This window comes from Lampris incognitus, chromosome 1 (assembly GCF_029633865.1).
Source record: "Lampris incognitus isolate fLamInc1 chromosome 1, fLamInc1.hap2, whole genome shotgun sequence".
Classification (NCBI taxonomy): domain Eukaryota; kingdom Metazoa; phylum Chordata; class Actinopteri; order Lampriformes; family Lampridae; genus Lampris; species Lampris incognitus.
Genome location: NC_079211.1, coordinates 139,625,483 through 139,650,320, shown reverse-complemented (window position 1 = coordinate 139,650,320; position 24,838 = coordinate 139,625,483). Strand labels below are relative to the sequence as shown.

The 24,838-nt window shown below is 47.6% G+C and overlaps 1 protein-coding gene across 1 annotated transcript in view; it reads left to right on the top strand.

The window, feature by feature from the left end:
* The window catches only part of LOC130116600 (GDNF family receptor alpha-2-like), a 74,186-nt gene extending 62,489 nt beyond the window's left edge, over positions 1-11,697 (top strand). Inside the window, exons 7-8 of the mRNA XM_056284563.1 lie at positions 3,315-3,484; positions 10,289-11,697. Of these exons, the coding sequence (XP_056140538.1) occupies positions 3,315-3,484; positions 10,289-10,435 (317 nt within the window). The 3' untranslated portion in view covers positions 10,436-11,697. The remainder of the gene's footprint in view (positions 1-3,314; positions 3,485-10,288) is intronic.
* The last annotated feature ends 13,141 nt before the right edge of the window (positions 11,698-24,838 follow it).

Genomic DNA, 24,838 nt, shown 5'->3' with positions numbered 1-24,838 from the left:
TAACATGTATTTGCTTTTCTGCAATTAAAAACCGCTCTTCTTAAGGGCTGAAATGCAGTCTTGATATATATATATAAAAAAAAAACACAAAAAAACTAGTCAGTAAAAATGTATAAGGAAAAAAAACCACAGAATTCCTATGCCCCCCCCCCCCCCAAGTCTCTGCTTACAGATAAAAACAAAATGATACTCATGTAGGTAGACCGTTTCAATTAGTAGTGTGTGTGGGGCCCAATCATAGGACAAAAATTTTTATGTCTTTTCTCGCTCTCTGTCTTTGCTTTTGTCTCTCACTCTCTGTCTGTCTCACTCTCTCTCTCTGTCTGTCTCGCTGTGTGTGTGTGTCTCTCTCTGTCTGTCTCTCCCTCTCTCTCTCAAATTCAAAAGGGCTTTATTGGCATGACAAATAGACACTTGTATTGCCAAAGCATTCATTAAAAACAAGAAATCACAACATATACTTATACATAGACATAAACAGATACATAGACATAGACAGATACCGGAAATCAGAACATATACAGGTGCAGTATAGAAACCAGACTGGTAATCAGTTAATAATAATAATAATAATAAATCAATCTTTTTTAGTGCTTTTCTAAAACTCAAAGTCGCTTTACAGTAAACGGGGTGAAACAAGACGACAGATAAACATAACACAGCCATACAGGGGTGGATGGGGAGGGGGGCTACGAGAGGGAGAAGCGGCAGCCACACACGACGCCAGCAGTACTCTCCCATTTGGACAGATACAAAAGTTACCAGTAGTACTTATTAATGGTTTATTGTTTAACTATTGTTATTGTAATTATTATCATTATTAATTAATTTATTTTATTTAAAGCAGTAGGATAGTTAGGACAACTGTATCTGTGTGTGTGCATGTGCATTTATGAGTCTCTGTGGGCTTGAGCGTGAGTGTGTGTGTGTGAGAGAGAGAGAGAGAGAGAGAGAGAGGCTGTCTGCATGTGTACATGTCGTGTCTGAGTGTGGTCTTGGGCTTCTTTGTGTACAAATTAGGAAATATGTGTGTGAATATGCGTATCATTCAGTCTGCCTCAGATGGTAGCAAGTGAGAACATATTGTGCAGCTATAGTACAGCTCTCTCTGTCTCTCTCTCTGTCTTTCTGTCTCTCTCTGTGTCTCTCTCTCTCTCGCTCTGTCTGTCTGTCTCTGTCTCTCTCTCTCACACGCACACTCTCTTGTCCCATCCATCCCTGCAGGTAGGGCAACATAGGCTTTGCCCTGGGGTTAAAGCGAAACTTATCCAGAGTCATTAAAAAATGGAATTGCTGTTGGCAACCAGCTTAATCACTCAGTGGAACATTTGGGTGCAGTAAAACATCCTCTGTGGAGGCCCTGCAGCCGACTAGTTTGATTTACGACTTTGCTCCCCATCTTACGTGGCTGTGGGGGCATAGCTAGCTATAGCCGACCCTGACAAACAGATGCATAACATCACATGTGTCTCAGCGGCACCTCACCGGCTCTTCATTGCAAACATCAGAGTTGCCTGGCGTTTCTGGTGATCATTGTTTTCTCCCAGCTTCCCCCCTCCCCCCCAACATAACTCAAAGCACGGGTGTGTAACAGAAGGAGACCCAGGAAGGCTGCGTATAACTGATTTAAATGGGCCAGCGTGAGCATGTGTTCGGCGGCATATCTGTATGCGTATTTCTGCATGTTTGGAAGTATACGTGGCGAGAGAGAGGGTGTAGCTGACAGACATATGTGCTTGGAGAGTGCTTAGGGACCGTGCGTGTGTATGTGTTTGTATCCATCTAATTATGCATATGTCTTCCCCAACAATCCCATTTGTCCTTTCTGCAGAGGGGGAAAAAAAATGCCATTTCTCTTTTGTTTGGGAGCGTTTTGAATTTGATCAGTCACATAAATCTATTCAAAGTCATTCCTGCACACTGACCTTATAATGGAGGTGGTTGCCAAGCAATTACATGCCTTGCCTTCTCTCCAGCTGAACAAAGAGAAACAAGCCTCGTGTTTTAAAACGGATGAGCAGTGAAAAGGTACTCCGTCTGTTTTACCATATCTAGGAGAAAACCTGAGTGAACAAGGATTTATCACATTTTTCCAGAGACTCACACATGCACTCAGACACAAAATTTCACACGTCCCCACATCTGCAGGCAGATATACACACACACAGGCGCACAAGGCTTTATGCACTGCACACACTTCTGTCTCTTGTTCTGTTTGAGCTGATTTATTTGCTTTTAAAAGATTCCTGTGTGCAACTGCTGGATGCCTTATTGGCAAACAAATTGGGGGCTCATCAGCTCGAGTGTAGGCAGACATTACGCCACTTTCGCTCAGCTTGTTACAAATTGACCGAGAACCGGTTGTCGCAACATAAAAGGTTTCTGCGAGGGGTATTTTGAAGTCAAGGACAGGGACCAAAATTGTTTGCGTCTGGAAAACGTGCCCCTCGTGTCCACGCAGGACCCCGATGTAGAGGGTAATTACTGGTTGCTAGATACGTTGCATGGACATGTTTGCGATTACTAAGGCAAGGCACACCTAAAAATAATCAAAGGCAAGGCACACCTAAAAATAATCAAACTACAAGTTTTTTGGGGCGTCCGGGTAGTGTGGCAGTCTGTTCTGTTGCCTGCCAACATGGGGATTGCCGGTTCGAATCTCCGTATTACCTCCGGCTTGGTCGCGCGCCCGACTGTGTCTGCCGGTGGGAAGCCAGGTGTGGGTATGTGTCCTGGTCGCTGCACTAGCGCCTCCTCTGGTCGGTCGGGGTGCCTGCTCGGGGGGGAGGGGGGACTTGGGGGAATAGTGTGATCCTCAAGCATGCTATGTCCCCCCGGCGAAACTCCACACTGTCAGGTGAAAAGAAGCCGCTGGTGACTCCACATGTATCGGAGGAGGCATCTGGTAGTCTGCAGCCCTCCCTGGATCGGCAGAGGGGGTGGAGCGGTGACCGGGATGGCTTGGAAGAGTGGGGTAATTGGATGGGTACCGCTGGGAAGGAAAAGGGTGAAAAATCCGCCCCCCCCCCCCCAAAAAAAAGTTCTTTATTATTCAGAATTGATGAATATAAAGGTTTCACCACAAAAAGAAAAAAAACTGATTACTGTTTGAGATTAGTTTGGAGTCGAACACTCGAGCTGAGTGATGAAAGGAAAATACTGGCTGTCTGCACTCTTTCCTCCTGCTCATCCCTCCCCGTACTGCCAAAGCTTGGGCAGGGGACCAAGAAGTTGACTCGAAAGTTGTCCGTCCGCTAGCTGGCTCCTCGCTAGGACGGCAGTCGAAACAAACGACTGTGTCTCTGTCCCCGTAGGAAACGCCATTCAGGCCTACGGTTATGGGACGGACAACGTGCAGCGCAAAGACGAGTCTGTCCCAGGCCCCTCGGCGACTGCAAAGGCGGGGCTCGACAGATCGACGAGCACGGCAGAACCCCCCTACATCCCCAATGACAGCCAAACATGGGAAGAACCACAAGTCAAGGTACCGGATTTGTTCAGTTCCATTTCAAATATCATCAAGCGGTATAAAAGATTTGGACGGGGGGGGGGGTGTTACACAGAAAGATACATTAACTTACATAATTTCAATTTTATTTATTTTTTTGGCTGCTTGCTTGCCTTTTAGCTTTGCTCTCAAAGCCTGGATGATTATAGAGAAGGTTATTATTAATATACAACCAGACAAGGGCAGTATTTGGTGCAGCACAAATTTCCAGCAACAGCCTTTTCTCGTATGTTAGTTAAAATGCACCTATGACACGAGGAGCCACAATACCCCCCCCCACTCAGTTTTTAATGAACAGCTAATTTTGCACAGTGGCTAAACCAAAAGGCACGCAGCACGCTGTCCCCGTTTCCATTCACATCACATGCAATCTTTATGCCTGTTAAAGGAAATGGCACAGGAATAGAGTCTTTACGATAAGACCGTCTTACTACACCAAAGATGATGACATTTGGTTGAAATATTGGTCTTCCTCTTTCTCAATGAAGAGAATGAAAGAATTGGGGGGGGGCTGGGTGTAGAATGGGGGCTTTTAATCTGGATTAGAGGCTCTAAAATACTGGCCCAGGGCTTGTTCTCTGCAGACTGCCGCCGACTCTGAGGACGGCAGGCGTCTCTGCTATAACTGGGTTCACGGTCTGAAGCAGATAGAAAAACATCACTCTCTCTGGGCAGCACCAAGCCCTGTGTGTGTCTTTTAATAGAATTGTACTCCATTTTCTGTTCAAGTTAAATGTGAAAATGACAGAACCGTATTGTATACTCTGTCCAGCCACCCAGGACACATACCTTCTCTCTCTCCCTTTCTTTCTCTCTCTCTCTCTCTTTCTCCTCTCCCTCCCTCTTTCTCTCTCACACTCTCTCTCCCTCCCTCTCTCTTTCCTCTCCTCCCCTCCCTCCCTCTCTCCCCCCGTCTCTCTCTCTCTCACACTCTCTCCTCTCCTTCTATCTCCCTCCCTCCCTCTCTTTCTCTATCTCTCTCTCTCTTTCCCGCTCTCTCTCTCTCTCTTCTGTCTCAGACAGGTCAGAAATATATCATGCTTTCTGCAGAGGCAGAGACAGTTCCTTGTTTTCCTTTTTATCTTCTAGCTGTTGAGTTTGATTAGTTTTCACCATGAAATATCATTCTCTTCCCCACATATATTGTAAATGTACTGTGCAGCCTTGTGGTGTAACGCTAATGATGTTTTTCACCTTTGCAGGAGACCCAGTTACCAAGCTTGGCTGAATTAGAAACTGTAGTATAAAGCTGTCCTCTAAACCGGGACCTTCTGCTCGCGCCGCTGTTGTTATGGGAATGTTATGTTTTAATGACTTTTACAGACATGCTAAAAACGCAGATGAGCATGCAGTGTTTATGAATGCAAATTTCCACGCTGAATGAATGACTCCCATTAAGACATCCCACTCTGAGTAATTCCAGGGGCTTTCACGGCCATTAAATGGTCACCCTGCACCTCGGTTGCACAGCACTGTCCTCTATGTGGATAACCTCATTGTGGAGAAGACAACAAGTTAAAATCTTAAAAACATTGGGAAGATTTAATGAATAGGCACTGCTGATAACAGTAACAGTGAGTTTGTTTGGGGGAGGCATCAGAATGAGAGAGAGAGAGAAATGGGGGGAGGGGGGGCGAACAGCACGGCAGCAATGGATTGCAGAATTGGTTTCTCCAAAGGTTCTGTGTGCATGTCGGTATTGATGCACCGTTCTGTGCCTGTCTCACTGCAGCGCAGTGTTTAATTTATTGTAAAAATGATAATTAGGAAACAATAAGACGTGTGATTACTCAAGCATGAAGTTTATAATTAGAGAGGGAGACAGTGGGGACATTTCGGGCGGCCCTTCATTCTCAGGCAACTATGCTTAGCAATTAAAACTTGTCAAACTTCCATGGCGGATAAATTGGGGGATTGTTGTTATGCTATGAGTCCTCTTGGCAGAAGACTGACTGTCTAAAGCTGTAAATCTTGATGGCCACTGAGGACCCCATCATAACAAACACGTAAACACGTGCAGCGTGCGTGTGTTTGCACACATGCACACACACACACACACGATCTGGTGGACAGATTGTTGATATATTAGGTTTGCAAACATAATTTGGGCATGATTTATGGATAAACTGGGTGGATGGATGGATAAGCTGAAGGTTGAATAGATGGATAGTTCTGAGTGAATGGATTAATGGATGGGGATAGCTGAATGCATGGCAATTGTGTCCAACTCCAACAGTAAAAAAAAAAAAGTGGCTTTATTTATTTACCGTACAAACTCAAAATGTCACAACCAGAGGTGGTGGCCTTTATTTCCTGCTTACTTGGCTTTGTTGGTCAGCTAACGCCGTGTCCTTTGAGCACTATGAGTCAGAGGGGCTGCAAATGCAACCGCACTTTTGTTTATATACGGAGATAAACTGTTGTGCCACGACCCGTTGTCTTCCTGCGAAGTGTAACCGGAGATATTGCAAACTTACACTGTGTTTGCAATATTCCCACGGTGGGTAATGCTCTCCCAGATAAAATGTTGTGTTTTGTTTTTATACATCTTATATACTCCGAAAATCCTGATTTGAATTTCAATGCAGTCGCTTAAGTGAATCTTAAAGCTGAAGAACCCTGTTAATTTTTCATACGTTTTGAGGCATAATGAGGTGTAATTTAGTCTAGTCAACCTATTGTAGAGGAAACCAGCCACCCCGCTGTGAGGAATGTTACCAGCAGTCCCCCAGAAAAAAAAAAGAAAAAAAACCCTCACAAATATGCTGATTTTCAGCTCGTTTGAGTTTAATTGATTGTGGGCCAAACAGCGCCTCGTCCCGGTAGCGGGCCTGTGGAGGTGGAGCTCAGCTGTAGGTTTGACAATGCACCGGTCAATACCAAAATCCCACTTAATGCTGCATATAAGTGGAGTATTTTCCGATTCCTCCGCAGCTCAAATAAATGGTTGTTTGAGCTTTTACCCTTGCCACATCTTCCTTTCTCTCTCCCCCTCTCCCTCCCTCTCCCCTCCACTTTTTCGTTCCTCTGCTTTTAACATGTCGGCGAGCGAGTGTGTGTTTGACATTGTATTTGGTAACGGTGTCTGCATAAGTGTGCATGCATTTTGTGCTTGGAGCCAAGTGTGTGTGTGTGTGTGTGTGTGTGTGTGTGTGTGTGTGTGTGTGTGTGTGTGTGTGTGTGCCTTCACACACACACACACACACACACACACACACATACACACACGTTTGAGTGTATGTGTGGATTTTGGCTGCAGCTGGAGATCTGGACTCATGTCAACAGGCTGCTGCCACACATCACTGCCCCCGCTAATTAATTGGCTTTTAGTTGTGGATGTATTTGGTGCATTGTCAAGCTACCCCTAGCTTTTGGCAACTGTCATTTAACCGCCGCCCTGTACAATCACGCTGCGAGAACACAGGTCCAGGTAGTACCCTGATAACTGCCGTCACTCTATACCCCCCCCCTCCTCCTCTCTCTGTCACTCCCTCCCCCTCTCTCGCTCTCACCCTTCTCCTATTCCATTCCTTTAGTCTGCCTCTATCCCTCTCACTCACATACTCCCTACCCGCCCCTCTCTCTCTCTCTTTGTCTGTCTGTCTGTCTCTCTCACATCCTCCCTACCTAGCCCCCCTCACTCCCCCTTCCCTCTCTCTCTCTCTCTCACACATCCTCCCTACCCACCCCCTTCTCTCTCTGTCTGTCTCTCACTCTCACATCCTCCCTAACCGCCCCCCTCACCCCCTTCTCTCTCTGTCAGTCTGTCTCTCTCACATCCTCCCTACCCAGCCCCCCCTCACCCCCTTCTCTCGATCTGTCTGTCTGTCTCACATCCTCCCTACCCGCCCCCTCTCTCAGCCCCCTTCTCTCTCTCTTGCTCTGTCTGTCTGTCTATCTCTCTCTCACATCCTCCCTACCTGCCCCCATCTCTCTCACCCCCCCTCTCTGTCTGTCTGTCTCTCACATCCTCCCTACCCGCCCCCACCCCCTTCTCTCTCTGTCTGTCTCACATCCTCCCTACCTAGCCCCCCTCACTCCCCCTTCTCTCACACATCCTCCCTACCCACCCCCCTTCTCTCTCTGTCTGTCTGTCTCTCACTCTCACATCCTCCCTAACCGCCCCCCTCACCCCCTTCTTTCTCTCTCAATCTGTCTCTCTCTCACATCCTCCCTACCCGCCCCCTTCTCTCTCTCTTGCTCTGTCTGTCTATCTCTCTCTCACATCCTCCCTACCTGCCCCCATCTCTCTCACCCTGTCTGTCTGTCTATCTCTCACATCCTCCCTACCCGCCCCCCACCCACCCCCTTCTCTCTCTGTCTGTCTGACATTCTCCCTACCCGCCCCCTCTCTCAGCCCCCTTCTGTCTCTCTTGCTCTGTCTGTCTGTCTGTCTATCTCTCTCTCTCACATCCTCCCTACCTGCCCCCATCTCTCTCACCCCCCCTCTCTGTCTGTCTGTCTGTCTCTCACATCCTCCCTACCTAGCCCCCCTCACTCCCCCTTCTCTCACACATCCTCCCTACCCACCCCCCTTCTCTCTCTGTCTGTCTGTCTCTCACATCCTCCCTAACTGCCCCCCTCACCCCCCTTCTCTCTCTCTCAATCACTCTGTCTTTCTCTCACATCCTCCCTACTCGCCCCCCGCCCCCTTCTCTCTCTCTATCTGTCTGTCTGTCTCACTCTCACATCCTCCCTAACTGCCCCCCTCACCCTCCTTCGCTCTCTCGATCTCGCTGTTTGTCTGTCTCTCTCACATCCTCCCTCTCACCCCCCTCTCTCTCTGTCTGTCTGTCTCACATCCTCCCTACCCCCCCTCACCCCCTTCTCTCTCTCTGTCCGTCTATCTCTCTCTCACATCCTCCCTACCCACCCCCTCTCACCCCTTCTCGCTCTCTCTCTCTGTCTGTCTCTCTCACATCCTCCCTATCCACCCCCTCTCACATCCTCCCTACCTACCCCCCACCCCCTACTCTCTCGCTCTCTGTCTGTCTGTCTCTCTCATATCCTCCCTACCTGCCCCCTCACCCCCCTCTCTGTCTATCGCTCTCACGTCCTCCCTACTCCCCTTACCCCCATTCTCTCTGTCTGTCTAGCTATCTATCTATCACTCTCACATCCTCCCTACCCCCCACCCCCCATTCTCTCTCTCTCTCTCCCTGTCTCTGGGGAAAAAAATATTCCTTTCCTGTTAATATAATTCAACACTATTTCCTCATTTCATTATTTATTTTGCAGTGTATGTGCATTGCCTTGTTATGTTGGAAGATGAGGTGCAGGTAGATAGCATCTGACAAGATGTTTCCTCTGTGTACAGGGAAATGGGCCAAAGTGCAATCTCTCCAAAGGTTACATTTGTGGAGATGAGGTAAGGGGACGTGGAAAAGGAGGAGAAAATGTTTCATGTACTCCCTGTATTGCTGTGTCAGATTGCAAATGTGCCTGTGCAAATTGAGGGAGGCTACAGTTACTTGGAGGCAAATGGCTTTGCTGTGCGTTACGAGAATCAGAGAAAATTGTGAAATGCTAACAATTTTATGGAAAGCACATAAGGCCATCGTAATGTGGATATAACAGTGCAACTAGGCCATAGACTTTAATATCTAGAATTATGTGCCTCCACCACTCTCTGCCTGCAGGCGAACAATGAGAACAAACTGCATGATGCCTTCTCACAGTGTGGCTAATGTTTAAAAAAAACATCTGTTTTGTTTTGTGCAAAGAACGTTTTTTTTTGCCATCATTAAAAAGTCAAACCAGATATTCAAGTGGTCATGCAACTGTATTGCATGGATTATGTTTGCTCTGCTTTGTGTACTATGAAATATGGATGATAATAATATAATATAATAATAATGATAACTTTGTTTATATAAAGCTACCATTACAAAGGGCTTCCCAAACAAAGACAAATAAAAAAAGCAGGACAATCAAATGCAAAATCACAGTCGACAGACAGAATAACAAATAAAACGGAGGATAAAGTGGGGGTAAAATGATGGATATAAGTAACACATTAAAGTCAATCCCTGTACTGCTGTCCCAGATCCCTGCTCCTGCTGGCACCAGTAGCATGTGTCTGCCTTCATGATGTGTTTTTCTTGCGAATAAAGTCTGCAATAATGGCTTTAAAGACTGTTTAAAGACTTGCTGGCACAACCTAAAAGATTTTGAGGGGGAAAAAAAGGAAAAGCTCCCCACAGGAAGCTTCTCTTTGTTGCCAACTTGTTTAAAAAGTAAAGAGCATAGTAAGCAGCAGTGACTTAAAATATACTTGAAATATCAAAATGTTTCAGGGCATCAAACAATTTGTGCTTTTACCAAAGCAGGTCTGTGATGGATTCATGTAATCGCTCTCTCTCTCTTGCTCGCTCACTCACTCTCGCTCTCCCTCACTCCCTCTCTCGCGCTCCCTCACTCACGCAATCTCCAGCTCTCACCCGCTCTCGCTATCTTGCTCACTCACTCTCGCTCACTCTCTGTCCCTCTCTCCCGCTCACTCGTTCACTCACTCTCTCGCTCAAGCTTGGTCTGTCTTGCTCCCTCACTCACTCTCTCCCTCGCTCCCCCTATCTCTCGCTCGCTCGCTTACTCTCTTTCTCTCTCACTCACTCGCTCTGTCTTCATTTATTCCTCTCGCTCCCCTCGTCTTTCCGTCCCACCCCCTCCCTCCCTTCATCTTTCCTTCATCAAATGCCACAACAGGAACGCCGCGTGAGGGTCCAAGCCATCACTAACCTTTATACGCCCGTGTCCCTCTGTGTGTCCCTCCATCTCTAGGCCGTGGTGGAGCCCAGCAGCGGTTACGGTGGCCAGAGCAGACCCCAGGGCCAGCCAGAGGATTGCTCAGCCTGTCTGTGTGCCAGCGTCTGGGCTCTGCTTCCCGGCCTGGCCTTGGCCCTGGTCCTGGCCCAGCATGCCTTATAGAAGCGCCAGGAGGAGAAAAAGAGGTCACCCACCCACAAGCTGAACCTAAAAGCAGAAGGTGTTATTTCTGGGACTGATTTGAAGAAGGCTGAATCTCTGGGCACTCATCACAAATGGCATTTATGAAGGAGGAAAAAACAAAAACGCGGCTAGCAGAGAGCAACCTTTGGAAAATTTAAAACGGTGAATTTGTTGTTTGTTTTATGTGTTGTTAGGGGGCTTTCAGGTCCGCGCACAGCAACGGAGGAAGTGGCTAGCGAGGAAAAGGACCTCTGATAGCGAGGGAAGCCTGTAAGGCCCGTCTGTGGGACTGATTCCTCCTCTTGACTGGGATGTAAACCTGCAAGACGCAGGCCGGTCGTGGCAAAGACTCCCGCGCTTTCGCCACGTTGGACGCACGGGGGAAAAAGGGGGAACGGGGGTGAATACAATTACGAGAAGACTGGAAGGACGGAAAAGAAAGTGTGACGGAGAAAAAGGGAGGGAACGAGGAGAAGAGGTGTCAAGTGTGAGAGATGAAAATATATTTCTATCAGTCTTGTTTATGTTACTTATTTTGGATTTGGATTTTTTTTTTTTTTTGCATTGGAATTGGATCTTGACTCGATCTTCCCTTGGATAACCAGACCATAAATCTAGGGATGGGGGATGTAGGATGGGGAAAAAAAAGGAAGAAAAAAAATCTGTCTCCTCTACACGAGTGTAAAATCTAAAAGTGTAAAGCCTTCTCGGTGTTCTAAGTGTTGATGTAGTATCCGTGACCATACTCGCTCTATCGTTCAGCTCTCTTCATTTGGGTGCTGCTGAACACCTTTTCCAGCGGGAGACGACAAGAACTGAAGACGGCAAATGTTAACAGTAAAATGGTTCTTATTTGAGATGTTGTTGCTGATTGTGGGTGTGAGCCTTATGTCCGACTGCACATGTGTATATTTCAGTCTCTCTCGCTATATATAGATATATATATACACACACACACACATACATACATACATACATACGCACATATATGTGTAGACAGACATATATGTGTGTATGAAAATGTTTTCTTTCATTCGATCCATTGTTATCTACAGTACCTTGAATGAACATCTCTGTATGTCATGATGGCTCTGTATTGAGTATGAAAAAAAAAATGAAAAAAAGATTTGGTACCAATGACTGGCGGTGGAAAGCCTTCATTATTTGCATTTATGTTGGTCTATAAAGGTTCCATCACAAAGAATGTTCGCAGGGATGAAATTAAAGGAGCTCCAACTGCTTTGAACGCTACGACCTGCGTGTGGGCATCCGACTGTGTTCACTCAGTGAGTGTGTGTGTGAGCCAGAGAGAGAGAGAGAGTGAGAGAGAGAGAGAGAGAGAGAGAGAGAGAGAGAGTGATAAGACAAAAGAGACTGTGTGTGGGGGGGGAGAGAGAAAGAGAGCAAGACAAAAAGTGTGTGTGTGTGTGAACCAGAGAGAGAAAGAGAGAGCAAGACAAAGAAAGACAGTGTGCGTGTGTGTGTGAGAGAAAAACAGCAAGACAGAGATTGTGTGCGCGTGCGCAGTAGAGTAGATTATCATGTACTTCATATGTAAACAAGTGCAGGGTTGTTTTACGGGGGTCTCTCGCGGGTCTCGGTCCACCCACTCAAAGGGCTTCCGGTGAAAGTGCACTGTGAAATTCTCAGGAATTTTTCGCCCCCCCCCCTGCTCCGCATGGACAACCCAGCTCTTCCCTTTATAATAAAGGGAAAAGCTCTTCCCTTTATAATAGAGGGAAGGCCCAGCTCTTCCCTTGCTGACTGGTTACAACCCAGCCCCGACGCTCCCCGTTTGCCCGCTTGGTTCTCCCCCACCATAACAAACCCCCCTAATTATGCGCGCGACCCAGCGAGAGAAACACATCAGACCTGTGATTGATCGCCGTTTATTTCCAGGCGTAAACCGTCTCTCTGTCTCATGGGCAGGGGGGGGGGGATTTCATGACCGCCGGCATCTCTGCAAATGAACGGCCCGCTGTGTTGCCGGGAAGTAGTGTTTGTGCACGCTACAGCTCCTCCCGGGTGGAGGCCGGGGGGGAGGCGGAGGCCGCCAGTTACCGCACCGTCACTATTTCCACCCAAGTGTTTATGTTTTCAGGCGGCGCATTAAAGATGGTGTCATGCCACATAACCGCGTGCTGCTGGATTGAGTGGTGTTTATGTTACCGGGAGATTGAGGGGGGGGGGGGGTTACTGCCCGTCACTTCACGAGTATAAAATGTAAACCCCGGCCCGCGCACTAGAAGTACCGTTAGCATCGCTGACTGCAATCTACACAAAGGGTGGCCAGGTATGAAAGGGCAAGGCCAGTCTCCGTCAGCCCGCCTGACAAACGGAAGTCACATCCGGGTTTTTGATGTTTGGTATTTTTGGTATTTGAGAATTTGAAAATGTCAAACAACCCACTCAGCTCGTTTACTTATTTATTTTATGGCAAACACGTTTTGTTTTTAAGTGCCACTCTTTGGCGCTCCTGTGATACTGAACGTCAGCCGAAGCGGCGGCGCTGCGGACCAATGAGAACGCTTTCTTGAGGGGGAAACCTTCATTAACATAATTGAAACGATCCCATTGTGTGATTACGTGGTCACTGGTGTTAGGGAGCCGCAGCTGTTTTGGGATGGCGGCAGATAGTCACGGCCGGCTCGCGGGCTCGCGTCTCGCCTCGCAGCGAGACAGTCCCGGGTTTGATGCCGCCTGTGTGCGCCTCGCGCGTGTTCCCTCAGTGATAACGTGGCTTCTCTGCGGATATTTGGGGATATTTTTTTCTCTTCCTCCCGCGGTCCAAAGACACGCGTGTCAGGTGAAATGGAGACTTCAAAACGCGCCGCAGATAGCAACGGAAGCGTGAGCGAATATCTGTCGTCGGTGTGTCGGTTCTGCAGTTGACTGCAGCCCCAAACTATGATGGGATTGTTTCCAGCAACCCCGTGACCCCGAAAAGAAGTAAGCGGATGAAGGAAACGAACAATGTGCTTGCAGCCTCATGTTTTCTAGCCTGAATTGACGTCCGATTTTTTCTCACCCCTTGAACTCACAAAGGCAATCATGTTATCCCAACAGTACATGCATAATATAGTGTACTCTGCAGCATAATTATCACGGGGGGGGGGCGCATACAGACAGCAGCGTTGGTACCTGGTGGTAGAAAACAAGGTTCTGGTGGGGTCGCTTTGGTGTAAACTTTGAACAGCAGATGACTTGACGTTAAATGCTTAACTGCCGACAGTCGTACCTGCATGAGCCCTGGCTCTGCCGAATGACAGAAACTAAGCAGGTGTGGGCTTGGCTAGTACTTGGATGGGAGACCTCTCGGGGAAACGGAATTAGTGTTGGTGGGCCAGTAGGGGGCAGTCCTCCGTCTTGTCCTAATTAAAAACAAAGAATGGGGGGGGCACTGTGCTGTAGGTGATGCCGTCCTTCGGATGAGATGTCAAACCAAGGTCCTGACTCACTGTGGTTATTAAAGACCCCATGGCACTTATTGCAAAGAGCAGGGAGTCCCCCGGTGTCCTGGCAAAATTCCCAACCTGGCTGTCTCCATCTGGCCACCTGATCATCCTGCTGTGTAATTGGCTCGATGATTCCCTCCCTCTCAAGCTGATGTGCGGTGAGCGTTCGGGTGCAAGATGGCTGCCGTGCATCACCCAGGTGGGTGCTACACATTGGTGGTGGTTGGGGTGAGTGCCCCCCCCTTCACTGTGAAGCGCTTTGGGTGTGTAGATAAAGATATTGTAGCGAATTCGGGGGGCAGTCTGGGAGACCGTCGCCACAGCCGGGACGCGAACCCGTGTCTCCCCCTCTTCCACCCGTGTCTCCCACGCTTCCGATGACCTCACGGTCTCACCATCCTACTTCTGACACCAATGTAGCGAATTCGGGGGGGCAACCACAGGAACTGCCGCGGCGCGAACCCGTATCGCCTGCACCGCGGGAGACATCGCTGACCGCTCGACTAAAGGGTCCGACCCGTCAGTCAAGGACCAACGTGTCTACTTATTCATGCACGTTACAGTATATATACATTTAATCCATTATTATGATTAAGACTGTTGACAACAAACAACCATTCGGGAGCCCACCATGATTGGAGCCCAAACCCAATTCGTAGTATTTTACCCCCCTACAGCCCGAGAAAATGCAACCGCCCATACACCCCCCCCCACTATACGTCCAGCCAAACAAACCCAACATGAGAGTGGCCCCCCCTGCTGCTGGCAGTTTAGAGCCTGCTCAGTCCGAGAGCACTCCGGACGAACACGCAGCTCCTCTTCACCCAGCTGTCACTGCAGATATGTTGCCTGGTCCTCCCCCCGTTAAACAGCTTTGATTTCATCAGTTTGTGGCCGACTTCTCCAAAAAACACTGTGACACGCCGTGAATGATTACATCGCCAGCAGTGGACCTCCTGCAGCGGCGGTCCGAGCTGCCGGATGAATTAAGAGTTTTGACATGCGGAGAAACGCAAACACTCATCAAAATTCAAAACTCCCCTTCCTCATCTTCCTCCTCCTGCAGTGGGTCTAGGTGTGTGTGTGTGTGGGGGGGGGGGACTACAGATCGGCAGTTACATCGGTTTAGGGGAATTTATGCCGGTGAATCTGCGCAACAAGAGGCCGCGGGTTAGACCTCTACCGAGGGTATCATAGCAGACATGACCCGCTGTAGGAGCACAGCCACGACACGGCAGTGAAAAGTGACAGAATAAAGTAGTTCTTTAGGAGGGGAGAGGGGGGGGAGGGGGGAGGGGGTGAACTGTGGCAGCCGGGTTTAGATGTTAGGAGCTGAGAGGCGTCAAAGCCGAGATGATATGGTTATCTGTCTGCGAGAGCATAATTTAAGCTATTGAAAAGAGGGAGAGCGGGTGGAAAATTGCATACGCGCTGCGCGTGTGTGTGAGCGTGCGCGCGTGAAAGGAAGTGACGGCTGTGCTGTATAACTGAGGTGGAGACGCTGGGCTGAACTGTTGCTCCTGTTTTCTTGCGTTTGTCCGTAACACGCACGTGTTCGAGTCTTTCTCTTCGTGCGTCACCACTGCACGTGCACTCAAGGGCGTGCGTGTGTGGCTGCGCGTTGGGGGAGGTGGGGAGGAGGGTGAGGGATTTCTCGAAAACAGCGAAATTTGCTGGCAGTACAAGTTTATTTATTGACTTAGTTATTTATTTATTTATTTCCTCTCAAAGGGAATCCATGCGGAGTCCGGTTTGTTTCTTCTCGCAGGAGTGGCAGAGGGGGGTGGGGTGGGGAGTCGGAGTGGGGTTTTGGGGGTACTGAGGGAATAAGAAAGCGGCAGGTAGCTTGTACGTTTCCCCCTTGATTAATGAGTCAGTGGGATGATGTCTCTTATCAACAGCCTGCACATGGCAGCGAGAGAGAAGAAAGCTTTACTGAGGCGAGGGATGCTCCAATCACACACACAGCTCCGACTGCCGTCCCATCATCCCTCCCTGCCTTCAGCCACCTGTTCTGCGAACTTTCCGGCCTTTTCCCGCTCTCCGCAGCGCTCTCTCCTCCTGGGCTGAGGCCACTGACCCTTCCTCCAATGCCGAGGTGGAAAATAATGGACGCAGCATCTGTTTCGCTCTGAGTTCTTAGCACAAACGTGTGTTGTTGTTGTTTTTGGTGTGGTTCGAATAATGGATGGATGGATGGATAGTAGCCTTTCTTTACCACCCACTGATTTAGACATCTCTAATGAGCTGCATATACACGGGGGAAATGGGCGGCTTACTGACAGCTGTAAACGATGCAGCGTCACACAGCTAGCTGTTCTTGTACACAGCTTTACACTCCCTCTGAAGAATGGTGGGAAATAGATAAAGAGGTATGGGGGGAAATATATGGGGTCCTCCCCTCCGTGGTTGACAGCATTGCTTAAAATGAGCCCCTGCTCATGGAGTTCACAATACGGATGTGTTGGTTGGTGATGGATGTATATCCCATGCACTAATGGCTCTAAAGCACTGTGATGTGAGCTGAAACTGCTCACACTCTCAGTGGCTGGGAAATCCTGGCCACAGTATACTACAGTATCAGCACTGGTGCACTTCGAGAGATTTAATGACGTATCAACGGATGAATAAAGGCAAAGTCATAAGATAAAATAAGATAAAAATGTACTTTATCTTCCTGGGGAAAGTCATCCTCTGGGTTTAACCCATCCCAACACACACACACTGGTAACAGTGGGCAGCCGCCGTGCAGGGACCGACTCCAGTTCTACTTTCCATTGCCTTGCTCAGGGGCACAGGCAGGAGTATTAACCCTAACATGCATGTCTTTTTGATGGTGGGAAGAAACCGGAGCACCCGGAGGAAACCCACGCAGACACGGGGAGAACATGCAAACTCCACACAGAAAGGACCTGGGGCGGCCTGGGGTTCGAACACGGGACATTCTTGCTGTGAGGCAAAAGTGCTAACCACTGGGCCACCGTGCTCAATGAGGGGCTCCAACTGTGGTGTGTGGGCTCCCAATTGTGGTGTGTGGTGTGTGGGCTCCAACAGTGGTGTGCGGGGATTTTTGAATGCTAACAAAATAAGCCAAAACGTTGCTGACACAAAAATTATCTCCAGAAACTTGAGTCCTTTTTAACCACTGCAGACATTTCTTTTGGTTTCTTTCTTGCACATTTTGCCCTAAACTTTCCAAAAGCCTTCTTGATCGATTGGTAAGACACACATATATTCATCATGACTTTCTTAAGGGGCGATTAATAAATTCTGCTGATAGAAAAAAATGCAAAGTATAGTACTTGAAGACAATGTGACTAAATATTGGGGGAAAAATATATTTGACATGGTTTATAATGAGACTAATCCATTATGGGGTGCCTTTAGATGTAGCTACCACAAAAACGTGTCAAATACAGCTATCCATAATTGCCTTGGGCACCAAAGGCTTTCCTGGGGAAAATAATTTGGTGGGTGCTGATATAATATATCCAACACCTGAAGTCTGACTGTCATCTTACTTTTAACGGTTTATAATAACAAGTCTTGACAACAATTATTGATTTGTTATGTACAGTGTATGCACAGTGGAGATAGAGAATAGAAATCCAATATTTTTTATTCTATTTTTTTTCATTCAACAAACAGCTTAGTGATTTCTTAGCAGCATTTAGCTAGCTCTCCACTGTGCAAAGCATCGCCTATAGACCAGTTTAAACAAATGCACGGGCATCCAGGAATCAAAAACACGGAATATCGTTTCCTCAGCCCACAGCAGTGCAACACAAAGACAAAAACACATGTCCAAAAACTACAAGAACACACATATCCAAACTGAACAAACAAACAAAAATCACTGTCCAAGGGAACGAACGCCAGCCGGGATGACTGTTGGGACTGCCGGTCTGCATGGGCTAGCAGTTAGCTTAGCCTGCCCCGCTTCTGTGTCCTGTCAGACCACCCTTGGTGCTTCCTCCTCGGGTGCAGCTCCAGGCAGGGCCGTGGTCCATGGGCCCACCGGACGCAGCAGACCAGGCTCCCTCAGCCGATCCAACGCCAGCTCTCCCAGCCAGACAGCCTTGACACACCTCCCCCTACTCCACACGACGACACCAAAAACACTTAATTTCATTTCACGCACTTGCGTACGTGAAATGAACTGACATATCGTTTCCCCTAACCCACAGCAGAGCAACACAAAGACAAAAACACATATCTAAGAACTACAAGAACACACATATCCAAGCTAACACTAATACATACATCGAAACTATATATAAAAAGAAATCACTGTCCAAGGGAACGAATGCCAGCCAGGATGACTGTTGGGACTGCCGGTCTGCATGGGCTAGCAGTTAGCTTAGCCTGCCCCACGTCTGCGTCCTGTCAGACTGCCCTTGATGCTTCCCCTTCGGGCACAGCTCTAGGCAGGGCCATGGTCCCTGGGCCCACAGGCCGCGGCAGACCAAGCTCTTTCAGCCGAACCAGCACCAGCTCTCCCAGCTATCAAACGAAGACAAAACTTAAGACGCAAACATGGGCAAAGACACTGCATGGACGGTACTGGGTGAGGCCGCCGCAAACATGACATCGCGCCGCCGCTGTCCACCTGGCATGTGGCTTCTTTATATTGTAACGTGCACGGATAAATAGACTCGCTAGCCCTTGGCTAACGGGTCGGACCCTTTAGTGGACTGGTTAACGTAGTCGCCCGTGGTGCGGAAGACACGAGTTCGCGTCCTGGCTACGTCGGTTCCCGGGCTGCCCCCCTGAATTCGCTACAATATCATGGCTCCACTGGCGCCCACATCAGACAGTATTAATGGGAAAGGTGAAGTCCTTCACACGTGCCCGCATGAAAAAGAAAAACAGTCGTGATGATTCTGAAAAACTAAAATGGTTTTGCAATTCTGAAGGCACTTCAGACATTGCTACCATCGCACGGTGAACACCAAATTTTTCTCTCCCACACACATTTTTTTTTTTTGGTTGTGGAAATGCGTCCGAAACCATTCTTAGACTAAATAAGATTAAAACTGTCCTTCAAAAAAGTCACTTTTTTAGATAAGGGGGGGGGGGGGGGCGCAGCTCTTCAGTACACAATTGCTCCACTCTGTCCATTCACCGTTGAGTGAAGCGCTGGTGTATACTTCGCAAGTCCTTCACTCCACTAAACTTGCACGGCGCTGGAGGTTCATCTCGGGTGAAACCGCAATGACCTTGAAGCTTGTGTTGTGTACCACTGACAAGCTCCACTTTGCTAGAAGCACATATAATGTGAAGCAGACTTCTGTGAGTGGTGCTGTCCCCGTCCAGAATATGTGAAAATGAATTAGAGAAAAAGAGGAGATGAAGCTGTACCCTGTTGCCCTGCAACTCTCCCCTGCATACTGCTCACATAGTGAATGCAGAGCGGGTGCATATTAATTAAAAATGAACAAAGACCTTTTTTTTTTGTTTTGATGATCTCCCTCTATTTCATCACTGATCTGCCTCCTGTAGCGACAACATAAGTCAGAAACTGGGTGATCTGAAAGCGCTGTTACGGCACGGGCTATAATTATTTTCAGTGAAGGGGGAGGAGAGAGACCGATAGACAGAGAGGGGGAGAGAGAGTGTAATTGAAAATCAAAACAGGGCATTTTCTTTCTTTTCTCTCTTTTTTTTTTTCCAAAGCAAACGTCTTCATTGTACAGGCAACCGAGTGGACAGCGCTATTGAAGCAGGCCATTTGAGATGTAATTCCTTGCTCCACTGAAAGAAGACCAGACATTTCTATTGTGAAGAGAACGACGGAGGGAGAGAGAGCGACAGAGGCAGAGGCAGAGACAGACAGACAGAGAAATGGAGAGAGAGAGATTACCAACAGACAAAACATAAAGGGACGGACAGAATGAGAGAAGGAGCGAGAGGAGGATTCAAGCTAGTGGAGCTGCGAAACAATCCGATATAGATTCTGCCATGGCATTCGACTTTGACTGCGTCATCCTCAACCCTCTGCCTCTCACATGCGGGGTGGTTATTGATGGAGCCGTCATATCCAGGCTGAACATCTGTAATGAAATTCTACTCTTCTTATTGGATTTGGTGATGGGATCTCTGTCTCCCTCACAGCTGTAGTCTGGCCTTTATTGTGCAGCTACAGCCATCCGGTGGAGGGCACATTCATGCATTATACACAGCGCTGGATTGGGGCAAGGCTAGTCAAATATAGAGGTTGTATTGCAGTTGGTACAGTAGGTGAGTCTTACCCTCCTTGGAATAGTTCGTTAAAAAAAAAAAAAGACTTTTTTTTAACTGTATTTTTATACCATTTTTTCAACCGCAGAAGAAGAAAGCAATCGAACCAGGGATGCTAAATTCTGGCTGGGCTTTTTTTTTTAAACACATTATTCTTGCAAAGGTGGAGGGCGAAATTCAGACAACATGGACTTATGCCTAGTCCACACGTACACAGGTATTTTTGAAAACGGGGTTTTCCTCCTTCGTTCTTAAAAAAAAATCTCGCCCCCACATGGACTGTTTAAAAAAATACACTCTGTCCAAATGAAAACGCAAAAACATATGCTAGTTAGCACAATGAATGGGCTGTCAAGAGCATGCCAGACCAATGGGCGACGATATAACCCTAACCCTAAAGCCATGTTGGCCAATCAGAAGCCTGAAATAAAAAGCCAAAAAACAAGCTGGAAACTCAGTTTTCCCCGTCGTCATGTCAACACGGAAAAAAAAATTGTTTCTGAAAATCTTCACCCTGGGAGGGTTTTCCAAAAGGTCCGTTTTCACTGAACTAAAACGCAATTTGCATGTAGATGAAAGACCAAAACACATAGAAAAATCTACGTTTTCAAAAATACGTGTGGACAAGGCATTAGACTCCCAAGAAAGAGGCAATAATAGACACGAGCAAAGTGTTAACTTGATAACTTCTGCTGACATCGAGGCTGGGTCACCGGCGGCACTGTATATTATAAGACCAAGTATAGTCGTGAGCAAGGAAGTGCTGGAAGCGCTGCTGACAGGAAAGCATGAAAGCAACCTCTTTCCAAAAACTGAGGGTGAAAAAAAGAGGTGGAGGGAAGAGAAGAGTTTTTTTTTAGTACATTTATTCAGTTTACATTCCAGTCCAACAGCTCTGAGCCCTTTCTTGTTTGCAATGGTGATGGACAGGTTGACGGACGAGATCAGACAGGAGTCTCTGTGGACTATGATGTTCGTGGATGACATTGTGATCACTAGCGAGAGTAGGGTGCAGGTCGAGGAGCGCCTGGAGAGGTAGAGGTATGCACTGGAGAGAAGAGGAATGAGAGTCACTAGGAGCAAGACAGAATACATATGCGTGAATGAGAGGGAGGACAGCAGAATGGTGAGGATGCAAGGAGTAGAGGTGACGAAGGCGAATGAGTTTAAGTACTTGGGGTCAACTGTCCAAAGTAACGGGGAGTGCAGAAGAGTGGTGAAGAAGAGAGTGCAGGCAGGGTGGAGTGGGTGGAGAAGAGTGTCAGGGGTGATTTGCGACAGAAGGGTACCAGCAAGAGTTAAAGGGAAGGTTTACGAGATGGTTGTGAGACCAGTTATGTTGTACGGTTTAGAGACATTGGCACTGATGAAAAGACAGGAGGCGGAGCTGGAGGTGGCAGAGCTGAAGATGCTAAGATTTTCGTTGGGAGTGATGAAGAAGGACAGGATTAGGAACGATTATATTAGAGGGACAGCTCATGTTGAACGGTTTGGAGACAAAGCAAGAGAGGCAAGATTGAGATGGCTTGGACATGTGTGGAGGAGAGATGCTGGGTATATTGGGAGAAGGATGCTGAATATGGAGCTGCCAGAGAGGAGGAAAAAAGGAAGGCCAAAGAGGAGGTTTATGGATGTGGTGAGGGAGGACATGCAGGTGGCTGGTGTGACAGAGGAAGATGCAGAGGACAGGAAGAGATGGAAATGGATGAGCTGCTGTGGCGCCCCCTAATGGGAGCAGCCGAAAGTAGTAGTAGTAGTAGTAGTAGATTCCAGTCCAACAGCTGATATTCAAACATATTCATCTTCTTGTAATCCAGCTCATAAAATGTAACCAGTTTCAGAAAAAAGTCCCATTGAGTAGTTTAAACAAGTATTTATAACAACAAGCAGGATTTCAAACTCAACTCAACTCTACTTGGCATAGCCCAAGATAACAAACACAAATTCGGCTCAGTGGGTTTTACAGCAACACAGCATCCTGTCCTTGGACCCTCGCATCGGCATCGAATAAGGAACAACTCTCTAAAAACCCTTTAACAGGGAGAAACAATAGGAAGAAACCTCAGGGAGAGCAACAGAGGAGGGCTCTCTCTCCCAAGATGGACAGCGTGCAATGGATGTTGTATTTACACAATTTACATAACAAATAAATGAACAACAGTCAGTAATACAGCCAGAACTTTCCCTCGTTACACAAATCAGAAAAAAGATACTCTCTACCATGTACAAGTCCTTCATCAACACTTCTCTCTCCGGCTTGGCGCTACCCACTGTGTAACCTATACCCAGCTGGATGGCACCTTTCAGGGGAGAGGTGAGGTGAGAAGAGAAGAGAGAGCTGAACAGGGACTGTAGTGCTGGCAGTCGTGTCAGTTATCCTTAGATTTTAGATTTGAATATTCTCCCAATAAGGTCAAGCAAAAGTCGAGCCACTGTTTAACAAATTCTGTCTGCGAAACTAGGACTCACACAACTAGACTTGAACCGCAAGTCCATGAATCAGAATCACGGCCATGAGAACAGCTTTCATCTCATTTACCAAAGGGAGTGGGGGGCGAGGCAGCGAGGAAGAGGAACAGCACAAACAGACCGAGGAGACAGAGTATAAAATTCACATGACAGGTCTGGTTATCTTGAATGCAAATGCCGGCCATGTGTTTGCTGGAGTGACACATTGGTTCTTTTATTGATAAATTGAGGACTGCTATGCTATAATGCTACCAATATACTTTGCCGGGGCCCCAGCAAAGGGTCCACTCTAAAAGCATAGATGATGACAGACTGTTTAGACTGACTCTTATTGCTCTTGCATCTCCCGGCCCAGCCTGTTCACATGTTTATGATGTACACACGTTGAAAGATTCATTATTCCCACTGCCTGTGGTGATTTGCAATGGTAGGGAGGGATTTTCGGGTTTGAGGAGGTCTCGGAAAACAAGGCTCGGTCCCCGCTGTTGGGAGTATTCGAGCTATGGTAGCAGGTGACTCATCGAGCCCCCGTTTCTTAAGTAAAAGCAAAACTAATAAGCCAACTGTTTCTGTCAGTCTGAGCTTAGGTACTCTGACTGTTCTGTTAGGGATTTGACCATGTAATTACGGCGTTCCCAAGCTGTGACGGGAGAAAGAAATTAACGATGACAGCACTTCCAGTGCAGTCACATTAATTATATTCTCATACATGTTGCTTTGGTGACAGATTTTTATCATAAATCAATGCTCTTCAAACCACAGCTCTCGTGCACACGGTCACGCTTACTGTTCAAAACTGCCATATCTGCTACATATACAAACAATGCAATGTTTTGAAGGGCTGGTGAGGAAGCCTCTTGCAGCATTCTCTCTCCGTGGAGACGTTCACACTGTACATAAGCTACTGTGAGGGCTTTAATCATATTTACGCAGAGTGTACATATTCCAGGAGGACTGCTCCGCACAGCCAATCCCGCTGGGGGAAGTTTCGAAGGCCGACCTCAACACATCCTAACCGACTCAAAGGCAACTCGAGGCGTAGCAGTAGGCAGTCGCCCAGCGAATATCTGTCAGCAAATACTCAGAACACCTGATTCCTATTAAAAATTCAAAGACCGTGCAACATGCTGCATATCATCATCAGATTCAGAATTCATAGCATTTCCCTCTAATGAGTGACTGTTTCCCTCGCTGAATGCACTGCAGGACTAGGACTTGACTTGCTAGGCCTCAGCCAATTAGAAAATTGCTCCGGATATGAAATACAGTACACTGGAGCTTCATCAATTACCTTAAAACGGAATATTTTTGCAGCTCAAGCAAAACTGACGCAAGCGTGGCAGCAGTCAGTATTATTTATTTCCTGCTGTTAACAGTCAAATTACTACCAAACACTGCAAATAATATTAATGAAATATGAGAAATATAATATTGACGAGGGTTGCGAGATGAAAGCGCAGGGGCAAAACTTATAGGTCTGGGCCTCTCGCCGCTGCTGCTGCAATGTATGACGTAGCCGTCATCAGCAATCACCGGATTGGAGAGTGTTGAGTCACCTCAGGCACCACCGAGATGTCGAGATTAAAATATCAATAAAAGCTCATTATGATAATGAAAAGATTATTTGCCAATATCAACCGCTGATATATTGTGACATCTAAGGGGCGGCTCTTTTTTTTCTCTCGGCATTTCTGCACAACTGCCTTGCTTTGGAAAGAATTAGTTTTAACACTGGTAAGCGTGAGTTAGAGGGAGGGAGGGAGAGAGGTGGGCGGCAGCACAGACTGACGGAGGGATCAACAGAGACTAAAAGAGAAAGTGATAGTGGAGAGTGGGATTTAGTGGGGAGAAAATCTCCAGGATCAAAGGTGAGCATTGGACAAAGCTCAATGCACTGGTAGGAAGCTGCTCCAGGAATCTCAGTGTGATATCTTTAGTGTGTGTGTGTGTGTGTGTGTGTGTGTGTGTGTGTGTGTGTGTGTGTCTGTCTGTCTATCCATTCTCACATAAGGGTGTGTTGCAGCCTGTATTTTAGGTCTTTGCCCAGGGCTTCTGTTCTACCCTGAGTCTGTGTACGTTGCGTAAGCATAGGTATAAAGAGGGGTAGGTGTGGGGAGACGGTAGACAGAACAAGGAGCAAGCGGGGAAGAGGGGTTGGAGCTGGGCATCAGAGGGGGCTACTGGACAGGAGGGGAAGAGGGCACAGACCCCCCCCTAC